Consider the following 26404-nt stretch of genomic DNA (forward strand, 5'->3'; position numbering starts at 1 on the left):
GATGGATAGATTGAAAAATTGACGGATAGATGGAGAAACGGAGACAAAAATATGAATAGACGGACGAAAAACGGATAGACAGACGGATAAACGAACAGACAGACGGATAAACGAACAGACAGACGGATAAACGAACAGACAGACGGATAAACGAACAGACAGACGGATAAACGAACAGACAGACGCCGAGAGACCATCAAAAGCTACAGCATAGCAATTCCCATTGAATAGATAATGTCAAGAATATGAACTGGACGAGATAAACATTTTCGTTACGTTGGTATTTATAAAAACATAAGTCAATTATCGTAATATCTAATACACTTGGTAAACACGCTCTGATTGGCTGAAAATTTAACTATTAATAACCGTAAACCTCCTTAAATATGTCTTGTCCTCTGCTTGGGTCAAGATTTTGAGATTTAAAATTCTTAGGTCGAATATTTTAGTACAATTCCGGCGATTGGTCAGCCAAAAATAGGACATTGAGGCGATTGGCTGATTGGCTCAACGGATAAGTGGTGTGGGGAGGGTTACAGTGAGATGATTGGTGGACTGGGTTAGAGAGCAGACCGCTGGAAGGAGGAGACGGCATCAGAACACAACACACCGTCTTGGGCGCTGGGTCTTGAGGTAAGAATTGAAGTCTCCCATTTAGAGAGAGAGAGAGAGAGAATGATATTACTAGTGTTGGTGATATTACTAGTATTGAAGACGTTATTACTAGCGTTGGAGACGTTATTAAAAGCCATAAAACTTAATAAATTCTTCACACTATCTGCTAAGGTCCTCCACCACACCCCCCCCCTCATCCCCCCCGCTGAGAAGTCTACGTCGGTGGAGAAATTTTCCTCTCTCCACCACCTATGTTCCCACACAGTTACGGCAAGTCATAGGGGCTGTGGTAAACTCTCAGAGAGGTTTGGCTAATTACAAGGGTTACAGTTACCAGAAGTTTTAATTGAAAGTTTCCGGGTGTTTTAATTCTTGTGATGATGATGATTTTTGTTATTTTTTAGGGGATGATGGTTTAACCCTTTGAGGATGGTGGTTTAACCCTTTGAGGATGATGGTTTAACCCTTTGAGGATGATGGTTTAACCCTTAGAGGAATGTGTTTTAACCCTTGAGGAATGTGGTTTAACTCTTTGAGGACGCTGGCTTAACCCTGAGAGGAATGTGTTTTAACCCATTGAGGACGCTCGCTTAACTCCTTCAAGGCTGTGGTTTAACCTTGAGAGATTGTTCAACCCTTTGAGGACGATAGTTTAACCCTTTAAGGATGATGGTTTAACCCTTGGAAGATGATTGTTTAACCCTTTGAGGACGATAACTTAACCCTTTGAGGATGACGGTTTAACTCTTTGAGGGTGATGGTTTAACGCTTTGAAGACGGTGTTTTAACCCCTGAGGAATGTGGTTTAACCCTTTGGGATTTTCTGTGAACGGACCCTGCTGGTCGGGGATTTCCCTAAACCTGTTCCCAAGTCTTTGTGTTAATGTAGTGGTGTTGGAGGTGATGTAGTGGTGTTGGAGGTGATGTGGTGGTGTTGGGGGTGATGTAGTGGTGTTGGAGGTGATGTAGTGGTGTTGGGGGTGATGTAGTGGTGTTGGGGGTGATGTAGTGGTGTTGGAGGTGATGTAGTGGTGTTGGGGTGATGTAGTGGTGTTGGAGGTGATGTAGTGGTGTTGGAGGTGATGTGGTGGTGTTGGGGGTGATGTAGTGGTGTTGGAGGTGATGTAGTGGTGTTGGGGGTGATGTAGTGGTGTTGGGGGTGATGTAGTGGTGTTGGGGGTGATGTAGTGGTGTTGGAGGTGATGGTACTCGCTACCTCCTCACTCCCTTCTATCACCCTAAACACACCTTCCTATCACCCTAAACACACCTTCCTATCACCCTAAACACACCTTCCTATCACCCTAAACACACCTTCCTATCACCCTAAACACACCTTCCTATCACCCTAAACACACCTTCCTATCACCCTAAACACACCTTCCTATCACCCTAAACACACCTTCCTATCACCCTAAACACACCTTCCTATCACCCTAAACACACCTTCCTATCACCCTAAACACACCCTCCTATCACCATAAACACCCTCCTATCACCCTAGCTATCCCTATCACCCTAGGTATTTCTTGACCCATATTTCTTTCTGACACAAGTTGATCATCGTGTAAAGGTCCCTCGTGTTGGTAAGTGCGTGAGGCCACTGTAAACTTTCATTAGTCTGTCTCAAGGTGCGATTCTAGGCAGACGTGGATCGAGCGCCTGTGTTGTGCTGTACTGGTGGATTGACAATTAGCATCTATATCCTAACAAGTGGGGAAAAGAAAGTGCTTAGTGCCATCATAGTGTGTTGGAGGTAGTGGTTGTTAACTAGCAGTGTTGGAGGAGATATTACTAGTGTTGGAGATATAATTAAAACTATCTTAAATATTTTTACTAGTATTACATGTGCTATTAATATTATTAGAGAAACTGTTGGAGATGTTATTACCAATGTTGGAGGTTATTTTATAATATACCTCAGTGACGTAGTATAGGAACCATACACGAATACAGACAATGCAGGTAAACAACAGCTAAATGACCCCAGGTAAGGTTCTTGATTTAAAAGGACTATTATGTTACATTGAAAGGGAGGAAAAACGAGGGTGGTCATTGGTGGAGATGATAGGGGTGTGTGGTGGAGATGGTGGGGATGTTGGGGGGTGTGTGATGGGGATGTTGGAGGCATGGGGGAGGTGTGTGGTGGGGATGATGGTGGAGGTGTGAGGGAAATTTCGCAAAGGAGATGAGTCATGTAGATGATCAGTGTAGTGTGGCGATTAACATTGAGAGGAGGGAGGGAAGGACGGGGAGGAGGGAGAGGAGAGAAACGGAGGGAAGGATGGGAGGGAAGGACGGGGAGGAGGGAGAGGAGAGAAACGGAGGGAAGGATGGGAGGGAAGGACGGGGAGGAGGGAGAGGAGAGAAACGGAGGGAAGGATGGGAGGGAGAGTGACGGAGAGAGAGGGGAAGGAGGGGGGAAAGGAAGGGTGGGGGGGGAGAATGATGGACGGAGGGAGGGAGAGAGAGAGACGGAAGGAAGGAAACAGGAAGGAAGAGCTGATTGGCTGGTAATAAATTAGAATTCTCTGGTGAACATTGACCATGGAAGTAGCAGTGAATGACGAAAAAACAAAACAAAAGGAAGAGAAAGTGAAGAGAAAAAACACTAAACGAATATAAATGATGAAGGAAGGAGGAAATGAATAACAAGCAGTGACATAAGCAAGTTTGCGGATGACACCAAAATAGGGCGGCAAATTTATTCAGGGCAGGATGCAAATGCATTACAGGAGGATCTAAATAAACTGCAGGGGTGGTCTGAAAAATGGCAAATGAAATTAAACACCAGCAAGTGCAGCGTACTTAATATTGGAAGAACAAATACTTATAATGTATACAGCCTTAACAACATCAACCTAGAGAAGTCGACTTGTGAAAGAGACCTAGGGGTACTTGTAAGCCCGGACCTAAGGCCTAGAAAACAGTGCGTTAATGTTCGAAATAAGGCAAACAGAGTATTGGGTTTTATATCTAGAAGTGTAAGTAACAAGAGTGCAGAGGTCTTATTGCAACTATATCTTGCGCTAGTCAGGCCGCACCTCGATTATGCGGTTCAGTTCTGGTGCCCTATTATAGAATGGATATAAATTCACTAGAGTCGGTGCAGCGAAGAATGACAAAAATGATTCCGGGACTTAGAAACCTTCCATATCAGGATAGGTTAAAGAAACTAAACTTGCATTTCCTAGAAAGACGAAGAGTGCGGGGGGATATGATAGAAGTATTTAAGTGGGTGAAAGGAATCAATAAAGGGGATATAGATAAAGTTCTTATAATATCCGAGCAGGATAGGACTCGGAGCAACGGATTCAAGTTGGATAAGTTTAGGTTTAGGAGGGAGATAGGAAGAAACTGGTTCACAAATAGGGTGGTGGACGAGTGGAACAAGGTTAGCAACTTTGTAGTAAGTGCGGGAACTCTGGAAAGTTTCAAAAGGAGGCTAGATAGATTCATGGATGATAGAGAGTGGTAGTAACTCTCGACAGGAGCTGCCATGCACAGGCCAACCGGCCTATTGCAGACTCCTTAATTTCTTATGTTCTTTTGTTCTAACCTAACTATACATCATTACACTTATAAGATCTCTTTCCTGTTGCGTTTGGCTTCACACGCAACACGAAACATACAGAAGGCGTGTAACCTGAGCTAGTTTGGCTTCACAATACGGAACAAAGAATAAGCGTGTTACCTGTCCCAGTTTGCCCCACACGGAACGCGGAACATACAGTAGGCTTACCAGTAACCAATCAATCTGTCTTGCGTGTCAATATAAATTTCCGGGTGGTTTTATACAAGGCTTAGCACCATCCAGGAATTGTTTTGTGATCAGGTAAATCCAGTTTTTCCCTATTAGTGTTGGTCAGGTTACTACAGGTGTTGGGAGGGGGTATTAGTGTTGGAGGGGTGTTATTAGTGTTGGAGGGGTGTTATTAGTGTTGGAGGGGTGTTATTAGTGTTGGAGGGGTGTTATTAGTGTTGGAGGGGTGTTATTAGTGTTGAAATAGACGGGCAGTTGATAGTATGGGTAGTAGACAGTATGGACAGTAGATGGGTCTATAGTTATATAATATGTAGGGAAACTTTGCTCTTCTTAGTACCTGCTCTTAAAGGTTATTGACCCTAAGGCGGTGACAATCTTGACCTTGACCACTATTAACAAAACTCACTTATATTACAGGAAATTATCGAGAAAGTGTCTTGGGTATATACAGCATGTTATTAGTTATTTAAAGGTTGATGTGTTAGTTTTACAGCCATATAGTATACTCAGTCTTGTTGGTACTGTGAGATTAACTATTGAAGTATAGTGCCAAACTCTCCGCTGTTACAAGTTCATATCTTTTTATATGTACAATAATCGCGGTGAAATAGCAAGGAGTAAACATCATTGAACAGGAACAGGTGACAAACTAGTCATGCAAGTTGTACAGGTGACTCATGGCACGGAGGTTAGCCCAACAGGGTTTGTTAGACTAGGTGAGGGTGCCTCTCACTGGACCCCGAGAAAAAGCAGTATCTTGTTTTGACCTTCCAAGAAACTGTGGCTAATATAAAAGGGATCATGACAGATGTGATTCTGACACTAACCAGCAGAGCTACTGACAGCTTCTACCAGGTGCAAGAGCAAGATAAGTCACTTGTGAATTTACTGATGGATCCTCGTCTCTACACTAAGGTAATAACACTGTCCGGTTGTTTTGAAGATGGTTGAGGGAGTGTTGGGTCATAACGCTGTTTCATGGTTGGGTTTCGTAAGGTGTTTGTATGGAAACCGACCAATGGCCAGTTAGGAAAAAAACACACAGAAGGTATCGTTATTAAGCAGTTATCTTTTTTGAGTAACACACACACACACACACGCACACAGCCTTCTGGCTGCCAAGCTCTTTCAATAAACCGTTAATTATTATTATTATTATTATTACTACACACACACACACACAATGGCCTGTTATACCTTGAAGGGGTCGACAGTGTTCAACAATAAAAAAGTGACCTTGAAGCCATGAGTGGTCATTAATGATCGTGTGGCAGGGTTTTTTTTTGCAGGTAACTGATCTACATACGAGATACAGATAGGTTCTGGTATGTAACGAGGCACCTTAGGTACTTTACCACTAACCACCCCACTCATCAACATCCTGTAACCACATAAACAAATATATTTTCCCTCGGTAATATTTAACACGTCTCATTAACAATATTCCCCAATCTAATAGTAAATACTTTAACAATGTCTTTCTGTTCTGTATTTTACACTTATTTCAAACTCTATTGGTAGTTTAGTGTAATTACCAACCATATCATTATAACTTTTGATATAACGGACTTTTAGATAAATTTAGTCCGTTATATCGAGGTTTCACATCTAACTGACCCTCGATATAACGGACTCTTCTCATTGTAGTCCGTTATATGGAGGTTTCGCGGTATACTTATCAAACCAGCTAATAAGATTGCGTGTACATACCCCCATGAAGTCCTACAGTTCATAGACTTATCGGATGACTTATAATATATAGATGTTATGGCTGGAACGAATCACTAGAGAGGGAGGGAGGGAGGGAGGGAGGGTTGGAGGGAGGGAGGGGAGGTTAACGTAGCCTTGAAAATCGGGGAAAATACCACTCCAGATATAGAAAGATAACTAGTTTAAAATATCCTATTTCGATATCCTTCAAGCAGTTTCAATCACGAGGGAAGGATATCTCAAACAAAATAACATCACAAAAAAGAGCTATTGATCGATGTGTGATTGAATAAGTGGTTGTGTGGTTGAAGTGGTCTGGGGTGATTGTTAGATACGTGTTATCATTGACTTAGTACAAACTCGATGGTCAGTTTGGACTTCCCTCTATTTGATGAGTAATGTGAATTGCCAGTTTCATTTACGTTACGTTACGTTGGTTTTAGGTTAGATTATTTAGTTTAAGGTTAGGTTAGGGTGTTTAGTCTTAACGTATAATAAACTAGGGTGTACAGTACTTAATATTCAAGCGCGCCCCCCCCCCCCCACCAGGAGCTGTGAGGGGTAACTGGAACGCGAGTCAACTAAAATTAAATACACAAGGGGGTTTCTTCTGTAACCCTGACAATACACAAGGGGTTTCCTCTGTAACCCTGACAATATACAAGGGGTTTCCTCTGTAACCCTGACAATACACAAGGGGTTTCCTCTGTAACCCTGACAATACACAAGGGTTTCCTCTGTAACCCTGACAATACACAAGGGGGTTTCCTCTGTAACCCTGACAATACACAAGGGGTTTCCTCTGTAACCCTGACAATATACAAGGGGTTTCCTCTGTAACCCTGACAATACACAAGGGGTTTCCTCTGTAACCCTGACAATACACAAGGGGTTTCCTCTGTAACCCTGACAATACACAAGGGGTTTCCTCTGTAACCCTGACAATATACAAGGGGTTTCCTCTGTAACCTGACAATACACAAGGGGTTTCCTCTGTAACCCTGACAATACACAAGGGTTTCCTCTGTAACCCTGACAATACACAAGGGTTTCCTCTGTAACCCTGACAATACACAAGGGGGTTTCCTCTGTAACCCTGACAATACAAGGGGTTTCCTCTGTAACCCTGACAATATACAAGGGGTTTCCTCTGTAACCCTGACAATACACAAGGGGTTTCCTCTGTAACCCTGACACTACACAAGGGGGTTTCCTCTGTAACCCTGACAATACACAAGGGGGTTTCCTCTGTAACCCTGACAATATACAAGGGGTTTCCTCTGTAACCCTGACAATATACAAGGGGGTTTCCTCTGTAACCCTGACCATGCATGTAAAGTAGCAGCGAGATATTTAGAAACTCATGAAAGCTTAACATAAAACTTTCCATGACGACTACTATAGTTTATTGGTTAGGTTAGGTGAGATATTATTTATAGGAGGCTTTAACGCTAAATAAAAAAACACTTTATATTATCTTTATATTCAAACTAATTCTCCCTATCTCATAACCTAACCTAACCTAAAACTAACGTAGCCTAACCTAACCCTAACCTAACTAAAGGGTATGCGATACAAGTTGAATAAACAAGAAGTTAAAATAAAGATGAAAGTTGCTCTCTGCTCATCAAGGTAAATCTCAACTTTCTACAGCCTTAGAACTGCCACTAAATAAGGCCAAACAGGTGTTGAATGAGGTAATTGATAACAGTAATTAATAATCTGTCCAGTATAAACAAGATTAAGTGAGACAGATTGGTATTTCGATCTAGGTGTTTAAAAACGTATTCTGTTACCGTGACAAGCTGTAGGGTTTAAGATGGTATGGGTGTGTGATGTGTACGAGAGAAGGGTTGAACTGACTCCACGAGGACGGAAGCCTGTTAGATCTCCAAGTAAGATCTGGCTCGATAGTGTAAGGAGAATATTGATGACCAGAGGAACAACGGGAACAGGATGATGACCAGAGGAACAACGGGAACAGGATGATGACCAGAGGAACAACGGGAACAGGATGATGACCAGAGGAACAACGGGAACAGGATGATGACCAGAGGAACAACGGGAACATGATGATGACCAGAGGAACAACGGGAACAGGATGATGACCTGAGGAACAACGGGAACAGGACATATATTTACTTGATCGTCTAGAATGAAGGAGACTTATTGAAGCCACGAATTAACCTGTCAAGTAAAAGGTGAAAACGAATCATTGCGTGTTATATTATAATTATCATAACGAGGTGTATGACCATGAACCAAATATAACTGAGCTCTGTTATTGAAATATACATGTGTAAAATCTAGCTTTGGTTTAAATTACCGTAATTTACACAGCTGGTAGAGTATGTCATTATCTAAATTTAACAGTACATGGCGACTCTTTCTCGGAAGGTCATGCCACACATACCTGTCAGTCTAACTCAAACACAACGCCTCATTATGGACTCGATTCAGAAAAAAAAACAACATAAGAATTACTCCCCAATGCATAATGACCACACAAACAACCACACACTCTCCAAAGCTTTACCACAACAGATATACCCCACAGTCAAAAAAGAACCAATACAAAATTAATTTAAAACAATAAAACGGGTGAAAGATTCTGACAACCCAATCCAGACAACTTGAGTCGTAGTAATCATTCTAAAACTCATCGATCACCTCAAAGTACAGATAGTTTGAATGACAACCATTTCTCAGAACCAATCCCCCTTGAATCTGTGTTGTACCTCTACCGTATACACCTGGCCGTGTTACCAATTATAGCAGCAGGTGGGATATGATGAAGTAGGTGACTTTTTAGATGGGTTTGCCGCACTTTCAACCCACCTGCGTTTGCCCAGGGGATGCGTGAAGACCGGGAATCCCCTCTTAAGTTGTCATGGGATAAGCGTGTGTTGAGGATCGACTCTGAGATATAATAAGGATGTTTTTTAACCTCTCCCTCATTACTACTGTTGGAGGTGTTATTACTGGTGTTGGAGGTGTTATTACTGGTGTTGGAGGTGTTATTACTGGTGTTGGAGGTGTTATTACTGGTGTTGGAGGTGTTATTACGATTGTTGGAGGTGTTATTACTGGTGTTGGGGGTGTTATTACTGGTGTTGGAGGTGTTATTACTGGTGTTGGAGGTGTTATTACGATTGTTGGAGGTGTTATTACTGGTGTTGGAGGTGTTATTACTGGTGTTGGAGGTGTTATTACTGGTGTTGAAGGTGTTATTACTGGTGTTGGAGGTGTTATTACTACTGTTGGAGGTGCTATTACCAGTGTTGGAGGAGATATCAGTGTTGCTAGGATAAGCCAGACTCACTGTAACAAAGAATTTCCTTAGCATAAATCATGTCTAAATTCTGAGGAGAGGGTCGCTTTTTCGGGTGAAGGACGAGGGGTGATGGCTGTCGGTGGAATGGATCGGTTATAAAACTAAGCGGATGTTAACATTTCCCTTTAGTTTCCCTCCAGACGTAGCATTGAACGCACGCTAGGTTGGTAGTATGCAGGTGATAAATGAAATTTGCGTTTGGTTATATACTTTTTTTAATAATACTTATATGTAAAATAAACAAAAATTTAATTAATATATCATAAAATTCTGCTTCCGTCTCCTAGGTGTGAAGGGGGGAAACAGGTTACTTGGTCTATGAAAGTTAAAAAGGAACAAATCCACAACAGGAAAATTTCACAAGAATTTCCGGGTCTTGTACCTTTGTCTTTGTGGTATGTTTTTTTTATTTTTTATTTCCTAGAACGTGAATGGGGGTCGGTCGCTCTCTCTCTCTGCTAATCTTCCTCTATTTTCTTCACTTCTCACTCTGCTATCATTGTCCTATACCCAAATGAGAATAAATTATCTCTATACATTCTGAACTGTATACCTGTACTGTCTATATACATAAGAACACAAGAACATAAGAATGGAGGAAACTGCAGCGGGCCTATTGGTCCATACTGGGCAGTCCCGTTTACACCCAACCCCTATTGCTCATATAAGCATCCAACCTATGTTTGAAGCTATTCAGCGTATTCGAGTTAATGATGATATTTGGTAACTTGTTCCATTCATCCACTACTTTGTTTCCAAACCAGTGTTTACCTGTTTCCCGCCTAAATATAAATTTGTCTAATTTAAAACCATTGTTACGAGTTCGCTCCTGGTTGGATAGTTTGAGTACCTTTGTAATGTCCCCTTTGTTTAGCCCTGCCTTCCACTTATACGCCTCTATCAGGTCGCCCCTCGCTCTACGTCTCTCAAGGGAGTGCAAATTAAGATGCTTTAACCTGTCTCTATACTCAAGGTTCCTAATGCCCGGGATTAGTCTTGTCATTCTCCTCTGAATTCTTTCCAAGGATTCTATATCCATTCTGTAATACGGTGACCAGAACTGAACTGCGTAATCCAGGTGTGGTCTCACAAGAGCAAGATACAGTTTTAGGACGACCTCGCTAGTCTTGTAACTAACACTCCTTTGTATGAACCCAAGTACTTTATTAGCCTTGTTACGAGCAAAAACACATTGTTTACTTGGCTTAAGGTTCCTACTTATCATTACTCCTAAATCTCTCTCGCAGTCGGATTTCTCTATGGCATCGTTGTTCATCTGGTATCTGGTTTCCCTGTTTACATCTCCTATACTGAGTACTTTACATTTGTCCACGTTGAATTTCATCTGCCATTTTTCAGACCATTCGAAAAATTTGTTTAGATCTTCCTGTAGTTTTGCCGAGTCCTCGTCAGATTTAATAACACGTCCTATTTTAGTGTCATCAGCAAATTTACTTATGTTGCTGTCTATGCCGATATCTATGTCGTTTATGTATATAATAAATAATAATGGTCCAAGTACTGAGCCTTGGGGAACTCCACTTGTGACGTTGCTCCAATGGGACTTAGTGCCGTTAATGCTCACTCGCTGTTTCCTGTCCTGTAACCACGCCCTAATCCATTTAAGGATGTCACCTTTGATGCCATGAGCTTCTACCTTTCTAATTAGTCTTTCGTGGGGGACTCTGTCGAAGGCTTTGCTAAAGTCGAGATATACCACATCATAATTGTGCCCTCGTCCACCGATTCGAAAACTGATGAAAAGAATGTTAATAGATTAGTTAGGCAAGAACGTCCGCTTGTGAAGCCATGCTGGGAATCATTGATCAATCGGTGCTTCTCCAGGTGATTTCGAATAGAGTTTGAAATGATTGCTTCCAGTAATTTGCCTACTATTGATGTTAGACTGATTGGGCGGTAGTTAGAGGATAGTGATCTATCCCCCTTCTTGAAAATCGGTATTACATTCGCTATCCTCCAGGATTCTGGTACTACACCTGTTTTTAAGGACATGTTAAACAACTTTGCTAAGGGCATACTAAGCTCTTCCTTACATTCCTTTAATACTCTGGCAAATATCTCATCGGGACCAGGTGACTTATTAGGCTTTAGTTTGTCTATTTGCTTACTAACATCGTTACTAGTCACTACTATCTCACTTAATTTGTTTTCTTCACTATCTCTGAATAGAGTCGGTGCCTCAGGTATCATGTTTAATGCCTCGGGTATCATGCTGAACTGTATACCTGTCCTGTCTATATACATGCTGAACTGTATACCTGTCCTGTTTATATACATGCTGATCTATGTATCTATCTGTCTAGTGTAGTGTTATAGGCGGGAACATAATAAACGCGTAGGTAAATATAATTATACGCGTGTTGGTATAATCGCCATACCTGTACATAATTTTAAATCGGTAATTATTTGTCGTTCCTATGGACAGAGGGTGCCCTACACAAGATCAATATTCCTAAATGTTACCACGTGTATAATTATTTAGTTATTCTGTTACGCTTGTTTAAATTTCTTAGATATCTTGAAGTTCAAAGCATTACCCTCACTGACGCAAAACCTTAATTCTACGGTTCACCCCTGCCCTCAGTACCTTACCAGCGTGAAATACAGCCAGCCAATAGCAATGCGACAATCACGGGATCTCTCCCTGGCAGGACATTTTCAGTCTCTTCAACGCTCAGATTGGCTGGGCTACTCGCCGCCACGCCTCTCATTGGTCCCCGTGATTCTGGGCGGTGATTTCTAATCCAGCCGGAATTGTACCTAATATAAGAGCCTGCACCCTAGTACGCGTGTATCATATAGTGACAACCATACCTACAGGTAACATCTGCTCCAGGAGTAAGCCACTAATATAACTTCTCTTGTGTTAAGAAGTAAAGATTTTGGATATTTACCAAGTAGTTCCACTGTATCTTCGTAACTACAAGAAGGTAATGTACAAAGACACTTCTATACTACTACTAATAATAATTACATTTATTCAGTAAAATCTCCATAGACATTGATGTGACAGGTACGGTATATAGACAAGGCAGGTTATACAGCATACATAAATCACACAGGTACACAATGTATACCTGGACAGTGGAGGTAAATAACAATAGTAAACATTAAGCTAATTAGGCCAAGAACATCCAAACAAACCCATCAAATGCTTGCCGTCAGTAGGATCCTTGGCCAGATTTCTAAAGCTCTCATTCTTGGTGTTCACGAGAGTTGCTTCAAGGCGTGTCGCTCAAGAGATTACCAAGTGTATAAGACCTAACGAAGGCTTTGTAGACGAACTAACTGAGGCGTGAACCTGAGTTGGCATTTTAGTTCTTCAAAGGCTCAGACCTGAGACTTGATGGAACATTGAATTCATCTGTCTGTCTGTCTGTCTGTCTCTACGGGTGAAAGATTAACATTCACACTGATGAGGTTACCTGTACAGTATTCTAACTCAAACAACCATTCCCTTAACAATACCTAACCTAACCTAACCTAGCCTAATCTAAAACCTGCTTACAATATCTAACCTTACTTACCTACAATACCTAACCTTACTTACCTACAATACCTAACCTAATCTAACCTACTGTACCTACAATACCCAACCAAAACGTACCTAACCTTACTTATCTACCGTAATTTTCCAGAAAAGAACAGTAAATAAAACGGTTACAATAGGTGAGGAAACTCATGGAAATTTTTTTGAATTCTTTGAGTGAATCGTCAACAACCAGCGACTGTGTTGCATACGGGAAGACCCCGGGTAAGTCTTGGTACCCGTCCTGCTCACGAAACCGGGATTCCCCTAATAAGTCGTAGAATATACTGCCTACCTCGTGTGTTAGGTAGCCTACTACTTGCCTACCCCGTGTGTCAGGTAGCCTTCCACTTACCCCGCGTGTCAGATAGCCTACTACTTGCCTACCCCGTGTGTCAGGTAGCCTACCACTTACTTACCTCGCGTGTCAGGTACCCTACTACTTGCCTACCCCGTGTGTCAGGTAGCCTACCACTTACTTACCCCGCGTGTCAGGTAGCCTACTACTTACCTACCCAGTGTACCAGGTAGCCTACCACTTACCTACCCCGTGTGTCAGGAAGCCTACCACTTACCTACGCCGTGTGTCAGGTAACCTACCACTTACTAAGGTCACCTGCGTCACTGGACACACTGGGATTAACGTCTTTGTCCCTAATTAACTCCGGACTTTCACGACTAAACGGAAAACAGAGGATTTCCTTGAAAACACAACTCCAACAATAGTATTTCCTTCATTGCTTACTATTACGACTTTTGTAATTTTTCTTAAGGATTCCAAGTTTTTTTTTTAATTAATACAGGCTGGCAGAGAATAGGGATAAATACATGTATACATTTTTTTTCCTGTATTCGATGTATTTTAGCTGTAATTTCTGTCGCAAGAGGGAGATTCCTTCGTGGTTCAGTAAGGATCCCAATTTAGCCTATGTCGTGTCTTCCCACAATAGCTAACACCCCACCTAAGACCAGTATAATCTCCCAAGACAGGCGATTGTTTGTTCACTCCGAGGGAGGAGTTTCAAGTGTGAGGTCATAATCAGGTTCCTGGCCACAAGAGGTTCGGTTCGTACTCCTGAAGGTGGGAAAGGAAAGGAAGGAAGGGGTAGTAGGAGGGGAAGTGAGGGAGGGGGTAGTAGGAGGAGAAGGAAGAGAGGGAAGGGGTAGTAGGAGGAGAAGGGAGGGAGGGAAGGGGTAGTAGGAGAAGAGAGGGAGGGAAGGGGTAGGGGGAGAATCTGAGAAGCCTAACCTATCAAAAAACCTGTTCGATAGTGATGAGTCATCACTATCGACTGTAGTGAAATGTGACTTCTACGTAATTATCTTTAACCCTTTGAATAAGGGAGGGTTAAGCCATCGTCCTCAAAGGGTTAACCTAATGTCCTCAAAGGGTTAAACTAATGTCCTCAAAGGGTTAACCTAATGTCCTCAAAGGGTTAAACTAATGTCCTCAAAGGGTTAAACTAATGTCCTCAAAGGGTTAAACTAATGTCCTCAAAGGGTTAAACTAATGTCCTCAAAGGGTTAACCTAATGTCCTCAAAGGGTTAAACTAATGTCCTCAAAGAATTAAGCCATCGTATTCAAAGGGTTAAACCATCGCCCACAAAGGGTTAAACCATCGCCCACAAAGGGTTAAACCATCGCCCACAAAGGGTTAAACCATCGCCCACAAAGGGTTAAACCATCGTCCACAAAGGGTTAAACCATCGTCCACAAAGGGGTTAAACCAATGATTTTTTTTATTAAGACAATATTATTCAGTTCTATTTCAGTCTAATTTTTTCTGCTTCAAACATTATATCAGTCTTGGGTTTAGCAGACACCGCGGGTAATTTATTTGACAGCCACACTTAACATATGTCTTCCTACGCATTTTATTTCCTAACCATTTGCGTACAAGGTTGGTTCTGTGCTGAATAATATCATTTGACGTTAGGTTAGGTAAATATTAAAAGTGTCGTCCCTGTAGTGAAGAATATATAAGAAAAACTGGTTTATAATAGGAAAACCTCAACTCTTATTAATAAAAAATTGAAAATCCAGAAAATAATAAAAAATAACACTTCAAATAACAATGTTTATTTTTAATGAGTTTAGTAGCAAAGTTAAACAACAATGATTAAGTAACGGTGGTATTTTTTTACACTACAATTAACGCAATTTAATTTATCATTCACTTCAGATAATATCCAACGTATTTTAACTGTTTGTGTGTGTGTGTGTGTGTTTGTGTGTGTGTGTGTGTGTGTGTGTGTGTGTGTGTGTGTGTGTGTGTCTGCCTGTGTCGTCCCCAATACAAAGCCCCACGCACCATCAGCCGCACCTATGCCTGCAGGGAGTCTTAGTACAAGGCCGAGCTCCTACAGTTGCAATATACATTCTCAAGCACAATTCTGGACAATGAAAACTTTGCAACGAGTTTAAGAATAACTTGTGATAACTTCGTGAAACTAGTATGAATGCACGTTGAAGTTAGTATGATAACACGTTGAAGTTAGTATGATAACACGTTGAAGTTAGCATAATAACACCTTGAAGTTAGTATGATAAGTTGATTATCATGTAAATATATTTTTCTCCATTTCCTTACGAAAATCTGGAAACGAAAAAAAAAACAGAAGTAATGGGACAATAAATATATATAATTTGGAAAAAAACAATTTATTTTCACCATGAGCGAATCAAGACGGTCAGGTATTCCTTCCATCACGCGGGATTTAAGGTCAGGTCAGGTCAATTCAACTTGGTTATTACTGTTTTTAAGTGCCTGTTTATTGTACGTTTTGAAATATAATCATTATTTATGGTTCACGAAAAAAAATGCCCTTGGATTAATATTTTTTGATAAAGGAAGTTTTGATATAAATGGAGGGTTAATGACAACATAATGTCCGCTTGTTCGTATATAACCTAACTTGGAAATATTAATGAGAAAATATATATACAGTAAAGCCTACATTCTCCTATAGAGTCCGTTAAATAGAGGTCTCACTGATTCCTTATTACAGATCAGAAAAACTTGAAAAACTTGATATAAAAAATGGAATAATTATTTTTTGTTTTCCATGTTGGAGTGAGATGATCGAAGGCTGTATTTGTTTTTTGTTGTTTTACTTTTGTGTTGTTGTTGTGTTTGTTTAGATTTAGGGAGAAATATTAGAGTGGTGAGTGTTTGTGTGTGTGTTGCTAGGCTTGGTAACTCACTGTAAGGGCAGCGAGTGACACGTATCTTTCAAATAACACAAAAAGTCACATTTAAAAAAAAAACTTACGATTACAATAAATTTACAAGAACAAGAGCTTACTAGACACCAGGCAAATGACACTACACCGAGGCTGATGAATGGTTGTGAACGCTGAATTACCAGTTGAACATACACGAGGCTACAATGCCACGGCAGGACAGAATGTAAATCAAAATGCTTGTTACTGAGAGAGAAAATTCACCTGACACACATGAGCTCTTGATGTCGTAGTATATTAAAGAACATGTATTTATTTGTCCTATAAGAGAGTAAGAGTCTTATTTAGTGACCCCGAGAGATTTATTTGAATATACAGAACAAAAGAAAAAGTCAAATCGTAAAACAAGTTGACATCGATTCAGTATTTATGTTAGGTTAAAGAAACTAAACTTGCATTCCCTAGAAAGACGAAGAGTGCGGGGAGATATGATAGAAGTATTTAAGTGGGTGAAAGGATCAATAAAGGGGATATAGATAAAGTTCTTATAATATCCGAGCAGGATAGGACTCGTAGCAACGGATTTAAGTTGGATAAGTTTAGGTTTAGGAGGGAGATAGGAAGGAACTGGTTCATAAATAGGGTGGTGGACGAGTGGAACAAGCTTAACAACTTTGTAGTGAGTGCTGGAACGCTGGAAAGTTTTAAAAGGAGGCTAGATAGATTCATGGATGATAGAGTGAGTGGTAGTAACTCTCGACAGGAGCTGCCATGCACAGGCCAACCGGCCTATTGCAGACTCCTTATTTTCTTATGTTCTTATGATCGAGGTGCGGCCTGACTAGCGCAAGATATAGTTGCAATAAGACCTCTGCACTCTTGTTACTTACACTTCCAGATATAAAACCCAATACTCTGTTTGCTTTATTTCGAACATTAACGCATTGTTTTCTAGGCCGTAGGTCCGGGCTTACAAGTACCCCTAGGTCTCTCTCACAAGTCGACTTCTCTAGGTTGATGTTGTTAAGGCTGTATACATTATAAGTATTTGTTCTTCCAATATTAAGTACGTTGCACTTGCTGGTGTTGAATTTCATTTGCCATTTTTCAGACCACCCCTGCAGTTTATTTAGATCCTCCTGTAATGCATTTGCATCCTGCCCTGAATTAATTTGCCGCCCTATTTTGGTGTCATCCGCAAACTTGCTTATGTCACTGCTGATCCCAGTATCTAGATCGTTTATGTAGATTATGAACAAGAGTGGGCCTAGTACTGACCCCTGGGGAACCCCACTGGTTACACGGCCCCACTCAGATTTAACACCATCTACGCTGACCCTCTGCGTTCTATCGGTGAGCCCATATTATCCACATTATACCGCATCTGGACAGTAGAATATCTGTTACGCGATAGCCACCAGGGGAAGGGGTGTGTGGGTTACAGGCGGCTGTATGGGTAATGCATTCGCTGTGACAAGATTGAATTATGGATGGGAACGAATGGAAAGTTACTTGCTGTGGATATTGAGTATTTTATTATTATTATTGTCATTATTATTATTATTGTCATTATTATTATTATTGTTATTATTATTGCTATTATTATTATTAGTTTGAGAAAAAAATATGAAATGCATAGCTTACGTGTCCGTCACCCGCAACACACATACTAAAGGAGTCAGCAACCATTAGGAGTTAAGATGAGCAGGAAGTGTGTGTGTTGGGGGTCATTGGCATTGAAAAGTTAGACAAAGGGAAACCCGTTTTGAACATAGCAAGTCTATTACTGCCTCTCTCGGCGTAAAGGCTGTGTAGGTCATTCCGTGCTGTCTGCAAAGTCCACGATGCGAAAAAAAAATAATAATGTTGAGTTAACTTTCTTCTTATAATGTATGAACGTATTTATTGGTTGTACTTTAACTAATTTGCTTACAGAAATTACAGAAAATAATTAACTAGATACTTTTACTTAACACTAGATAGGATAAAATTATGTTCAATAATCTATTTAAATTGTACAATATTTCCTTACTAGTTAATATAATCTTGTTAAGGTGAAGTTTTAAGCGTAGGTTTATAGAAGCGTTTTTTAAGTCAAAGTGTAAATGTGTTGTTGACGTCATAAGTGTATTACATTCTACACGAGTTTGTGGTGAAGAAAAATGAAGAATACTGAAGATTCATATCATAAGACGACAGTTTCTGATAACACATTTTTAAATTACTTGGTTTTAGTTTAATTATTATAAAAAATAAACTATCATATACAAATGAAATTAATACTAAAATGTTATTCTTTTGTTTTCACTTAGATATTGAAGAACTAACAATACAAAGAAGAGATACAGACGAAAACACACACACACTCCCTCCGTCAAGAATTACCAAGGCAAAACTGGTGGTCTTAACTGCCTGGAATTAATCAAGGAAATAACAATGCAAGACGTGGAAATTGCCGCTAACAGGGAAACTCCAGGGAAAGACGGACGATTTTGGAGGAAATGGTGTAGTCACGGATTTTATTTCTGGTGTAAGAAGTATTTTTGGGAAGGTGAGTAAACATGGCTTCTGTTTCTTATAGGAACTTAAAAATCTGTAGGGATAAAATCTGATCATTACGAAGAACATAAAAGATAAGATTTCATTCCTACCTATTTTTAACTTCTTGTATTATATTATATTAAACTATCTTATGATACCTTATTGTTTAATCAAAATCAAATTATTATTCTTAGACCAAATTTCTTCCGGTTGAGTAAGAATCATTGCAACAACCATAACATTCTTAATTTGTTCTTAGTTATAAATTAATCTAAACCATCAACTTACAGTATAATAAATTTCATAACATCAGTGAAACAAAAGGTTAAATAAATCATGGAGGTGGAATATCTACCACGCCCCCCACCTTCTTGGTCTATGTAAACACAGCTGATGACTAAACCTTATTCACGTTTAATATTTGATTAAGCTGACAACACTATCTTCACATTTACTCTCAAGGTCGTGTTTGAATATCTCATGTCAGTAATATTTATTAAGTCTCTAGCGTTTGATAAGGCCACGGTGTGTTAATCTTTTCAGCGACTTTATACAGATTATTCACACAAACGGCAGACTCACATTATTCATTTGTACACTCAAAAAAAAATACCTTTACAAAATTGTGTTGAGACAATATGACACAGCGGATGAAGGATTTTGACAACCCTACCGAGACAACAGGAGTCATAGTGTTCATTCAGGAATTCATCGATCACCATATAGATATTTTTTTGAGTGACTGTTTATATCTCTGTGTTTATCCTATTTGGGTCATTTCTTCCCACACATTAAACGTAAAAGTGAAATATCATCCTTAAGGGAAATCCCAAGAGTGGCCAAAATATAAATTAATTTTATTAGAAAGTGGATTAAACAGCAACACCTTTACTGTACTCAAGGTAAGCTGGTAGATGTCCCGCCAACTATACAAAAAAAAAATACATATATATTTAAACCATCTCTGAAATCCTGGTTTATTATTGTAATTATTATCCATTAGTATTTTTATATAAAGAAGCTAATAAACAAAGTAATTATCAAAATAATAATTAAAAACCACGAATTATTTTTAAATCAGAAATATATGAAGTGAGGAGTATTTTTTTTTCAAGCCTTTAACCATAAATTTTTGTCTCTAAATAATTTAACAATTTCTTAATATCATATAATTTGGTATATAATTTTTATGATTATTTTCTATCTTAAAAAAAATATTATATATATTTTAGTGTTGGGAAGAAATAAGACTCTATATAGCATACTGTCGATATACTGGCGAGTCTGCTTATTTAATGACCACTCACCTCAAAACCGGAATAGCTTGCCCCTTCAGCGTGACTTTGACTTATATACCAGGCCGTCCCTTTTAGCTGGGGTGTACTGGCGGGGGAGGGGATGGGAGGGGGGGGGGGTAATCAAGCGAATAATGCCAGACACAACGATTCAAGAGAATTAAAATCGATAAGAGGGTTGTTACGAGTCATTAAAATAAACATTGCAGTAATTCCCCCCTCCCCCCTCCTTCCCCCAAACAAGTCATATAGTGGTTTAGTTTGTTAATTCTTATAAACTGTATTGTGTAATGAAGCTTTAGGTTGTAATACATAATGAATGGAACGTTATTCTCTCTCTGTGTGATGAAGGGGGTGTAACTACATGTGGTGTGTGTGCGTACGTCTGTAATAAGCCTGAGTGTGTACAGCTATGGCAAACCTGTGTGTGTGTGTGTGTGTGTGTGTACATCCATAATAAACCTGTCCTTAATTTACAGTACTGGTTTTTTTTTCTATAAGTATTCATTCATTCACAGCTTCTCGTGTGGCCAAGAACATAAAAAAACTCGGCTCCTGTCCACAATGCATTACTCTACCGGTTTCTTGCTCCAAACCCGTATACAGTGTTCGAGTTCCCATTGCCCTGTTTGAAGATCGTTGCCCTCACACTGCATTCTTCATGGTGTTGGGAATGAAATCAACAGTTGTAGGGCTAGTTTATATATAACTCGAAGTGTGAACTTAAACTTTTGCTTGGGGTCTTAAAGCCGACACAGTGGCAATCATACAAGGTCATCCTGCTTATCTGATAATCGTTCGTAGACAAGACCACAAGAACAACTTAACGTCGCTCGAACACTTAAAACACAGAGAACAGACTTAAAACACAGAACAAACTTAAAACAGAGAGAACAGACTTAAAACACAGAACAAACTTAAAACAGAGAACAAACTTAAAACAGAGACACCAAGAACCGGACTCCCCTAACAAACACCTTACATTCATCTTAATTAGGTCCCGAAGGCATGACTGCTCGGTAGGGACAGCGTGATCACAATAAACTGCACAATATATGCCTCTGGTACACAATGAGGCAGCGTATTGCCCCTGTACTCACCGCCAACAGCTGGGTGGATTAGGAATACGTATGGGGGTTGAATAAGAAACCCCTAGAACAGAAGACGAACGCTGTATACACCCTGTTTCTGTGTTCCTAGATTCATCCTGTGACTGTATTAACCTCTTCATTACTGGACGTCACTTATATTTTATTTGCCAAACGCCAGACGATTTTATTCAGCACAGAGACCCGTAGTACTATAGCAGGGATCTTGAGTAGTGTTTAAGCCAGCAGCTGTTTGAGATTCCCATGACTGCCACGAGTTTAAGGAGATTCCACATGCTATCCGATTCCCCTCCTGTTAATGAATGCAATCCCATAAGGACATCATTCTTAGTATTCCTCCCTCACACACCAGTTCCCACTTTCTCTCATAACATCTTACCAAATGGGGTGTATCAGCTAGGATTCAGTGAGGTGTTCCGTTTTGTTCCCAAGTTAAAGCTGAGTAATACAAGCTGAAAACAGTCAAGGCCAGACGCTGAAACCTTGTACCTTCACCCTAACGTGTTATGGAACGTGCCGGGAGTCACTGGATATAATGGTCAAGTCATCCTTAACCCCTAGAGGACAATGTCGCACTTAGGTATTTTATTCTGGTTAAAGTTAGATGACTGAATTGAAGTGAGAAAAATCCTTATCCTATGAAGTTTAAAAATAGCTTTAGTCTTTGTTTACCTGTGGGGTTTTAAGGCATTTACTTCACAGTTTCATAAGAGGAAATTACGATTTTATCTTCAATTGTTATTTCACTTAATACCAGGTGGTCGATAAATTTCACAATAAACACTATGACTCCTGTTGTCTCGGTAGGGTTGTCAAAATCCTTCGTCCGTTGTGTCATATTGTTTCAACACCAAATCGTAAGGAAAGTTTTTGATTGAGTGTACAGGACATGTCTCCACTGGTAACAAACACATTATTTCCTTTTCCATAAGTTACCAGATCAGTGATGACCAATATGGAAAGAAGTTTATATAACGACTCAAGTTCATAAACAATTAGACCGGTTTAGTTGCAAGAAATATACTGTACTCTTCATTTCCAAGCTATATTTCCCACGACTGTTTACATGTAAGTTTAAACGTATATTTATCACAATTGTGTATCTCTCAGAACAATAGTCAACATTCCTCAGGTTAACAGTCTTGAAACTATTCCTTTTAGTCGTGTTACCGAAGTAATTTTTTTTTTTTTGCTTTGACAATTTCCCACAATGGATTAAAACTTACGGATGTTTGCTCGTTCAATTCCTTTCCCAGGTAAAATTTGGGATTCTTGAAGCAGTTCTTTGTGTGTGTGTGTGTGTGTGTGTGTGTGTGTGTGTGTGTGTTCAAGGTTGTCAAAGTGAATGTAGAACTCCTCCATTGGGACGTACAGGTGTGTGGACCCCTCTCATCAATACGACCTCACAGGTGTTATGACCAATCAGTAACAAATAACTTTTCCCCTCGTGTTATTCCAGGTAATTATCAGCTGCCTTAATCAATAAATGAACCACACTAAATCACACAAAACGATTCTGATTCGGGTTTAATAAGTTTCTGAACCTCCTTGGCCAAGAGATCCAGCTTAACAAACACTACGTACACAAACTCATCCATTTAAATTACCTTTTATATTCACCTTACAATTACAGCCTCAGGTAAAAGAACTTATTAATCCCTATATAGCAAATATGATAATAATTCCATGTTATCAAGAATGAATCGAATATAAACAAGAAACACACTAGAATTTTCACCTCAGTCTGGTATTATAAATTCTTGCCACTGTGGAACAAAAATGTAAACATGTGGATGAGAATTCACAAAATACCTGAAGTGTTGAGAATTACTGAATTTTCATCACAACGAACAAGAAAATCCTGGAGAACCGGTAATATCAGAATCTAAAGTCACCACGTATTCTGAAATAGGTTTAAAAACTCTTGCATTACCCACTTTTAACAGTCATCAAATACCGACACGATTATAAACGTTTGATAATAAGTCGAGCATAAAACTTTCTGTACGTTCTAAAGCTCAAACGTTGTATAAAAAAACCCTCACCAATGAACTTTCTGAATGAATTGTCATTAAATTGATCCTCCGTTATCTAAGACAATATTTATATTATTAAGCTGTGTGTGTGTGTGGGAAGCCTGAGATGTGAAGGGGAAAAAGGTAGCCTCTCCACATGTACTGTTGGTATTCCTGGAAAATGTTGCTGAACAGGTTGTCATTCATTCAGGGGTTTATGACTATTACCTTGTCCAGAGTGTTACTAAAACAGGAGAGAGAGAGAGAGAGAGAGATAGAGAGATATGCGATACCCCAAGTCTATGAGTTTATTTGACTTACTTATTCTAGGAGCTGGTGATGAGTTGTTATTCTTCAAACACTGATGACATGTCATACATCTTCAAGCACTAAGTTATGTTTCAATCCTTCAAGCATAAATGAGTTCCTCCTACACTGAGATATCTTGCAATTCGTCAAGCACTAAGTTATGTCTAAATTCTTCACGATCTAATGAAAAACTCAGGTATTAAAGAGAGTTTAGTGGGCGCAAGAACTAACCATGGGAGAGTGAGAGTCATTCGAGGGGGAACCTGGACTGAGTAATCGAATCTGCAAAATCTGGAACACTTTACCCTTCATTGCCTCTCATGATACACAAACCCAATTTTTCCAAAGGTCAACACCATGAATCAGTCTCCTATAAAAAAAAACCCCAATCACCATCACATATAATAGCCAAGATGTTTAGATTAATATAACAAAATACCAATATATTAAAAAAAGTATCGTATTTTTTTTAACAGGTCAGCTGAAGCAAGGAACGGGGGCGGAAACAGGTTACGATACATCAGGCAATACAACTGGACCATTTAGCGGTTTGTCACCCTCCAGACGTAAATTCTGGAGTCTGTTGATACCCATTGCCTTCTATCACTTCTGGTACTGGTCCATGATGTGCTATAAGGAGCTGTTTTATGTGTTTGAGGACAAATATCTCATCGCCATTGCCATGATCCCCGGCTCGATGATTGCTGGTGAGTTTTGTTGTCTTTGCTGATTGGTTAATTATCATGGGTGTTATTTTAAGTTTGTTTTGCCATTCAAGTTAAGACAGTTAAGCTTAAATTTACCTGTACAGTTCAATAACCAGTAATATATCCTGATACACGAGCCTAAACGCAATAAAAATATCGCCCGCAAAAATATTTCACTCGACACACACAAAAACACATTTATACTTATGCTTTGTTTTTTTTTTTTCACAGGGATGACATGTGTGGGTGGTGGAGCTATAGCGTTTCCAGTAATGACACTAGCGATGGACGAGTCACCTATAGTGGCGCGAGATCTGTCAATTACCATACAAGCTAACGGGATGCTGGCTGCCTCTTTCTCTATCCTCTTCATGAAGGTTCACATCGAGAGACACTCCTTACTGTACAGTTTCTTGGGATCTTCTGCTGGAGTAATATTCGGGCTGGAGGTTATAGATCCAATATTATCTCCCTCGGTGAAGAAAATGGGATTTGCTAGTATTTTCTTCGCCTTTGCATTTACTTTGTTTTTGATTAATTGGAATAACAAAAGACGAACGTATAATAATATTCAAGATCTCAATTGGTGGAAAATATTGTTGATTTTTGTATTTGGTTTTATCGGTGGTATTTTTACTGCCTTCGCTGGCTGTGGGTCCAATATCTGGATGTTCAGTCTTCTCACACTCTTCTTCAAAATATCCGAGAAAGTAGCGACCCCGACCTCGGTGATTCTAATGGCCTTAAACTCACTAGTATGTTGGGGATGGAGATCTTTCGTCACAACTGGGATGCCTCAAGAAAGCTGGGATTATCTATATGTCGTTTTACCCATTGCTACGATGTTCGCTCCTTTAGGTGCTTTCATTGGGACACATTTCCACCGGTTAGTCCTGGCTGCCTGTGTTTACATTCTGAACACTGCGACTCTGGTCAGTGCCTTTGCGATAGTTCCTCAAACGCCTGCTCTGACTGGTGGCTCTGTTGGTCTTATCATCGGCACGTCGGTTTTCTTCGCCTTCTTATTCAAACTTGGTGATCACATAAAAGCAAAACAAGAGGAAAATATGACACAGAAGATATCAGGAGAGAAAAAAAATGACGTAACCGGTAGCTATATTAATGACGGGTATATAAACAGCTGAGGCGCAAAAGGTGACCACCAAGCTCAGAAAACAAGCAAAAAAAAGTGCAGTTCGTTCCATTTAAAGTTCAAACTGCACCAAAAATATAGTGAGTGCATTTATTCATGAGCATCAGCCACAGGACAGCAGGCACTTGCTATAGTTGGTGTGTGACATCCATCTAACATCCATGAAATAAAGGCAAACACGACGACAAAAATCAAGTTCCTGTTTTGTATTGACAAGTGAACAGTTCAGCCAACTAATAATCATATTGTGAGTTACTCTTGAGCTGTTCAGGTGCAATAACAAAAATAACAACTCAAGGGGATAAAATTTCATAATTTTCTTATATAAATCAAGAACAAAAGCCACAATGGGTAGTTTAGCAGCTATTGAAAAACAGAGGTGGAACATTTCACATTAGTTTACCCTCTACTGCCACCATGAGAGACAGACGGTACACAAAATACTATCACTACATAATCCGGGTAAACTAATACATATAAAGTAACAATGAAGTCTTGGTCTACATATAGAAGCTGAATTACAAATCTTTTCATTTCTTTTACCAGTATGTTAAGCATTTTTCATTTATTTTATTATTTTTTACGTTTCACTTTTGTTTTTGCGTCTTTGGTAAATAATTGGTATTATTTTTATCATTCCTTTACCATAATTTTACAGCCGATCTCTCAAAAAAAGTTCATTATTCTTGTCAAATTTCACGTAGGTTTTTTGAGTACTTATATTCGAAGTCAGTTGTCCAGTAGAGGGACTTACCTCTACTAAGTGTGCCAAAAGTTCGCTAAGACTGATAAAAAAACCCTTGCTAGCCGGACAACAGATGGTGCTTAAAGACATGTGGATAATGGAGACTGATTATTAACCACTTGAGTACGATGATGTTAACCCCTTGAGTATGATAACCTTTGAGTACGATGACCTTAATCTTTGAGTACGATGATCTTGACGTTTGAGTACGATAACCTTAACCCCTGGAGTACGATGACCTTAACTTAGGGTACGATAACGTTAACCTTTGAGTAAGTTGACCTTAACATTGAGTACGATAACCTTAACCCCATGAGTACTACGACCATGGTCCTCGTACTCTTTTCATTGGTAATTAAAGGTGTGTCTC

General features: G+C 39.7%; 2 protein-coding genes across 4 annotated transcripts in view; one reads left to right on the forward strand and one right to left on the reverse strand.

Moving 5' to 3' along the window:
- Nucleotides 1–26404, reverse strand: part of LOC121870286 — a 66068-nt gene that overhangs the window by 33237 nt on the left and 6427 nt on the right. The window lies entirely within an intron of this gene.
- Nucleotides 565–26143, forward strand: LOC121870285. Of its 3 annotated transcripts, none has more exons than XM_042372073.1 (4): nt 565–633; nt 18473–18711; nt 23906–24136; nt 24368–26143. In XM_042372073.1, the coding sequence occupies exons 2-4, from the start codon at nt 18597–18599 to the stop codon at nt 25279–25281; spliced, it is 1260 nt and encodes a 419-aa protein (XP_042228007.1). In that variant the 5' UTR covers nt 565–633; nt 18473–18596; the 3' UTR covers nt 25282–26143. The 3 variants fall into 3 exon arrangements, with proteins under 3 accessions (XP_042228007.1, XP_042228008.1, XP_042228006.1); XM_042372074.1 differs by lacking the exon at nt 565–633 and adding an exon at nt 2273–2371; XM_042372072.1 differs by lacking the exon at nt 565–633 and adding an exon at nt 12260–12376.

The sequence above is a fragment of the Homarus americanus genome, unplaced genomic scaffold (assembly GCF_018991925.1).
Source record: "Homarus americanus isolate GMGI-L3 unplaced genomic scaffold, GMGI_Hamer_2.0 scaffold18710, whole genome shotgun sequence".
In the NCBI taxonomy this organism is placed as follows: Eukaryota; Metazoa; Arthropoda; class Malacostraca; order Decapoda; family Nephropidae; genus Homarus; species Homarus americanus.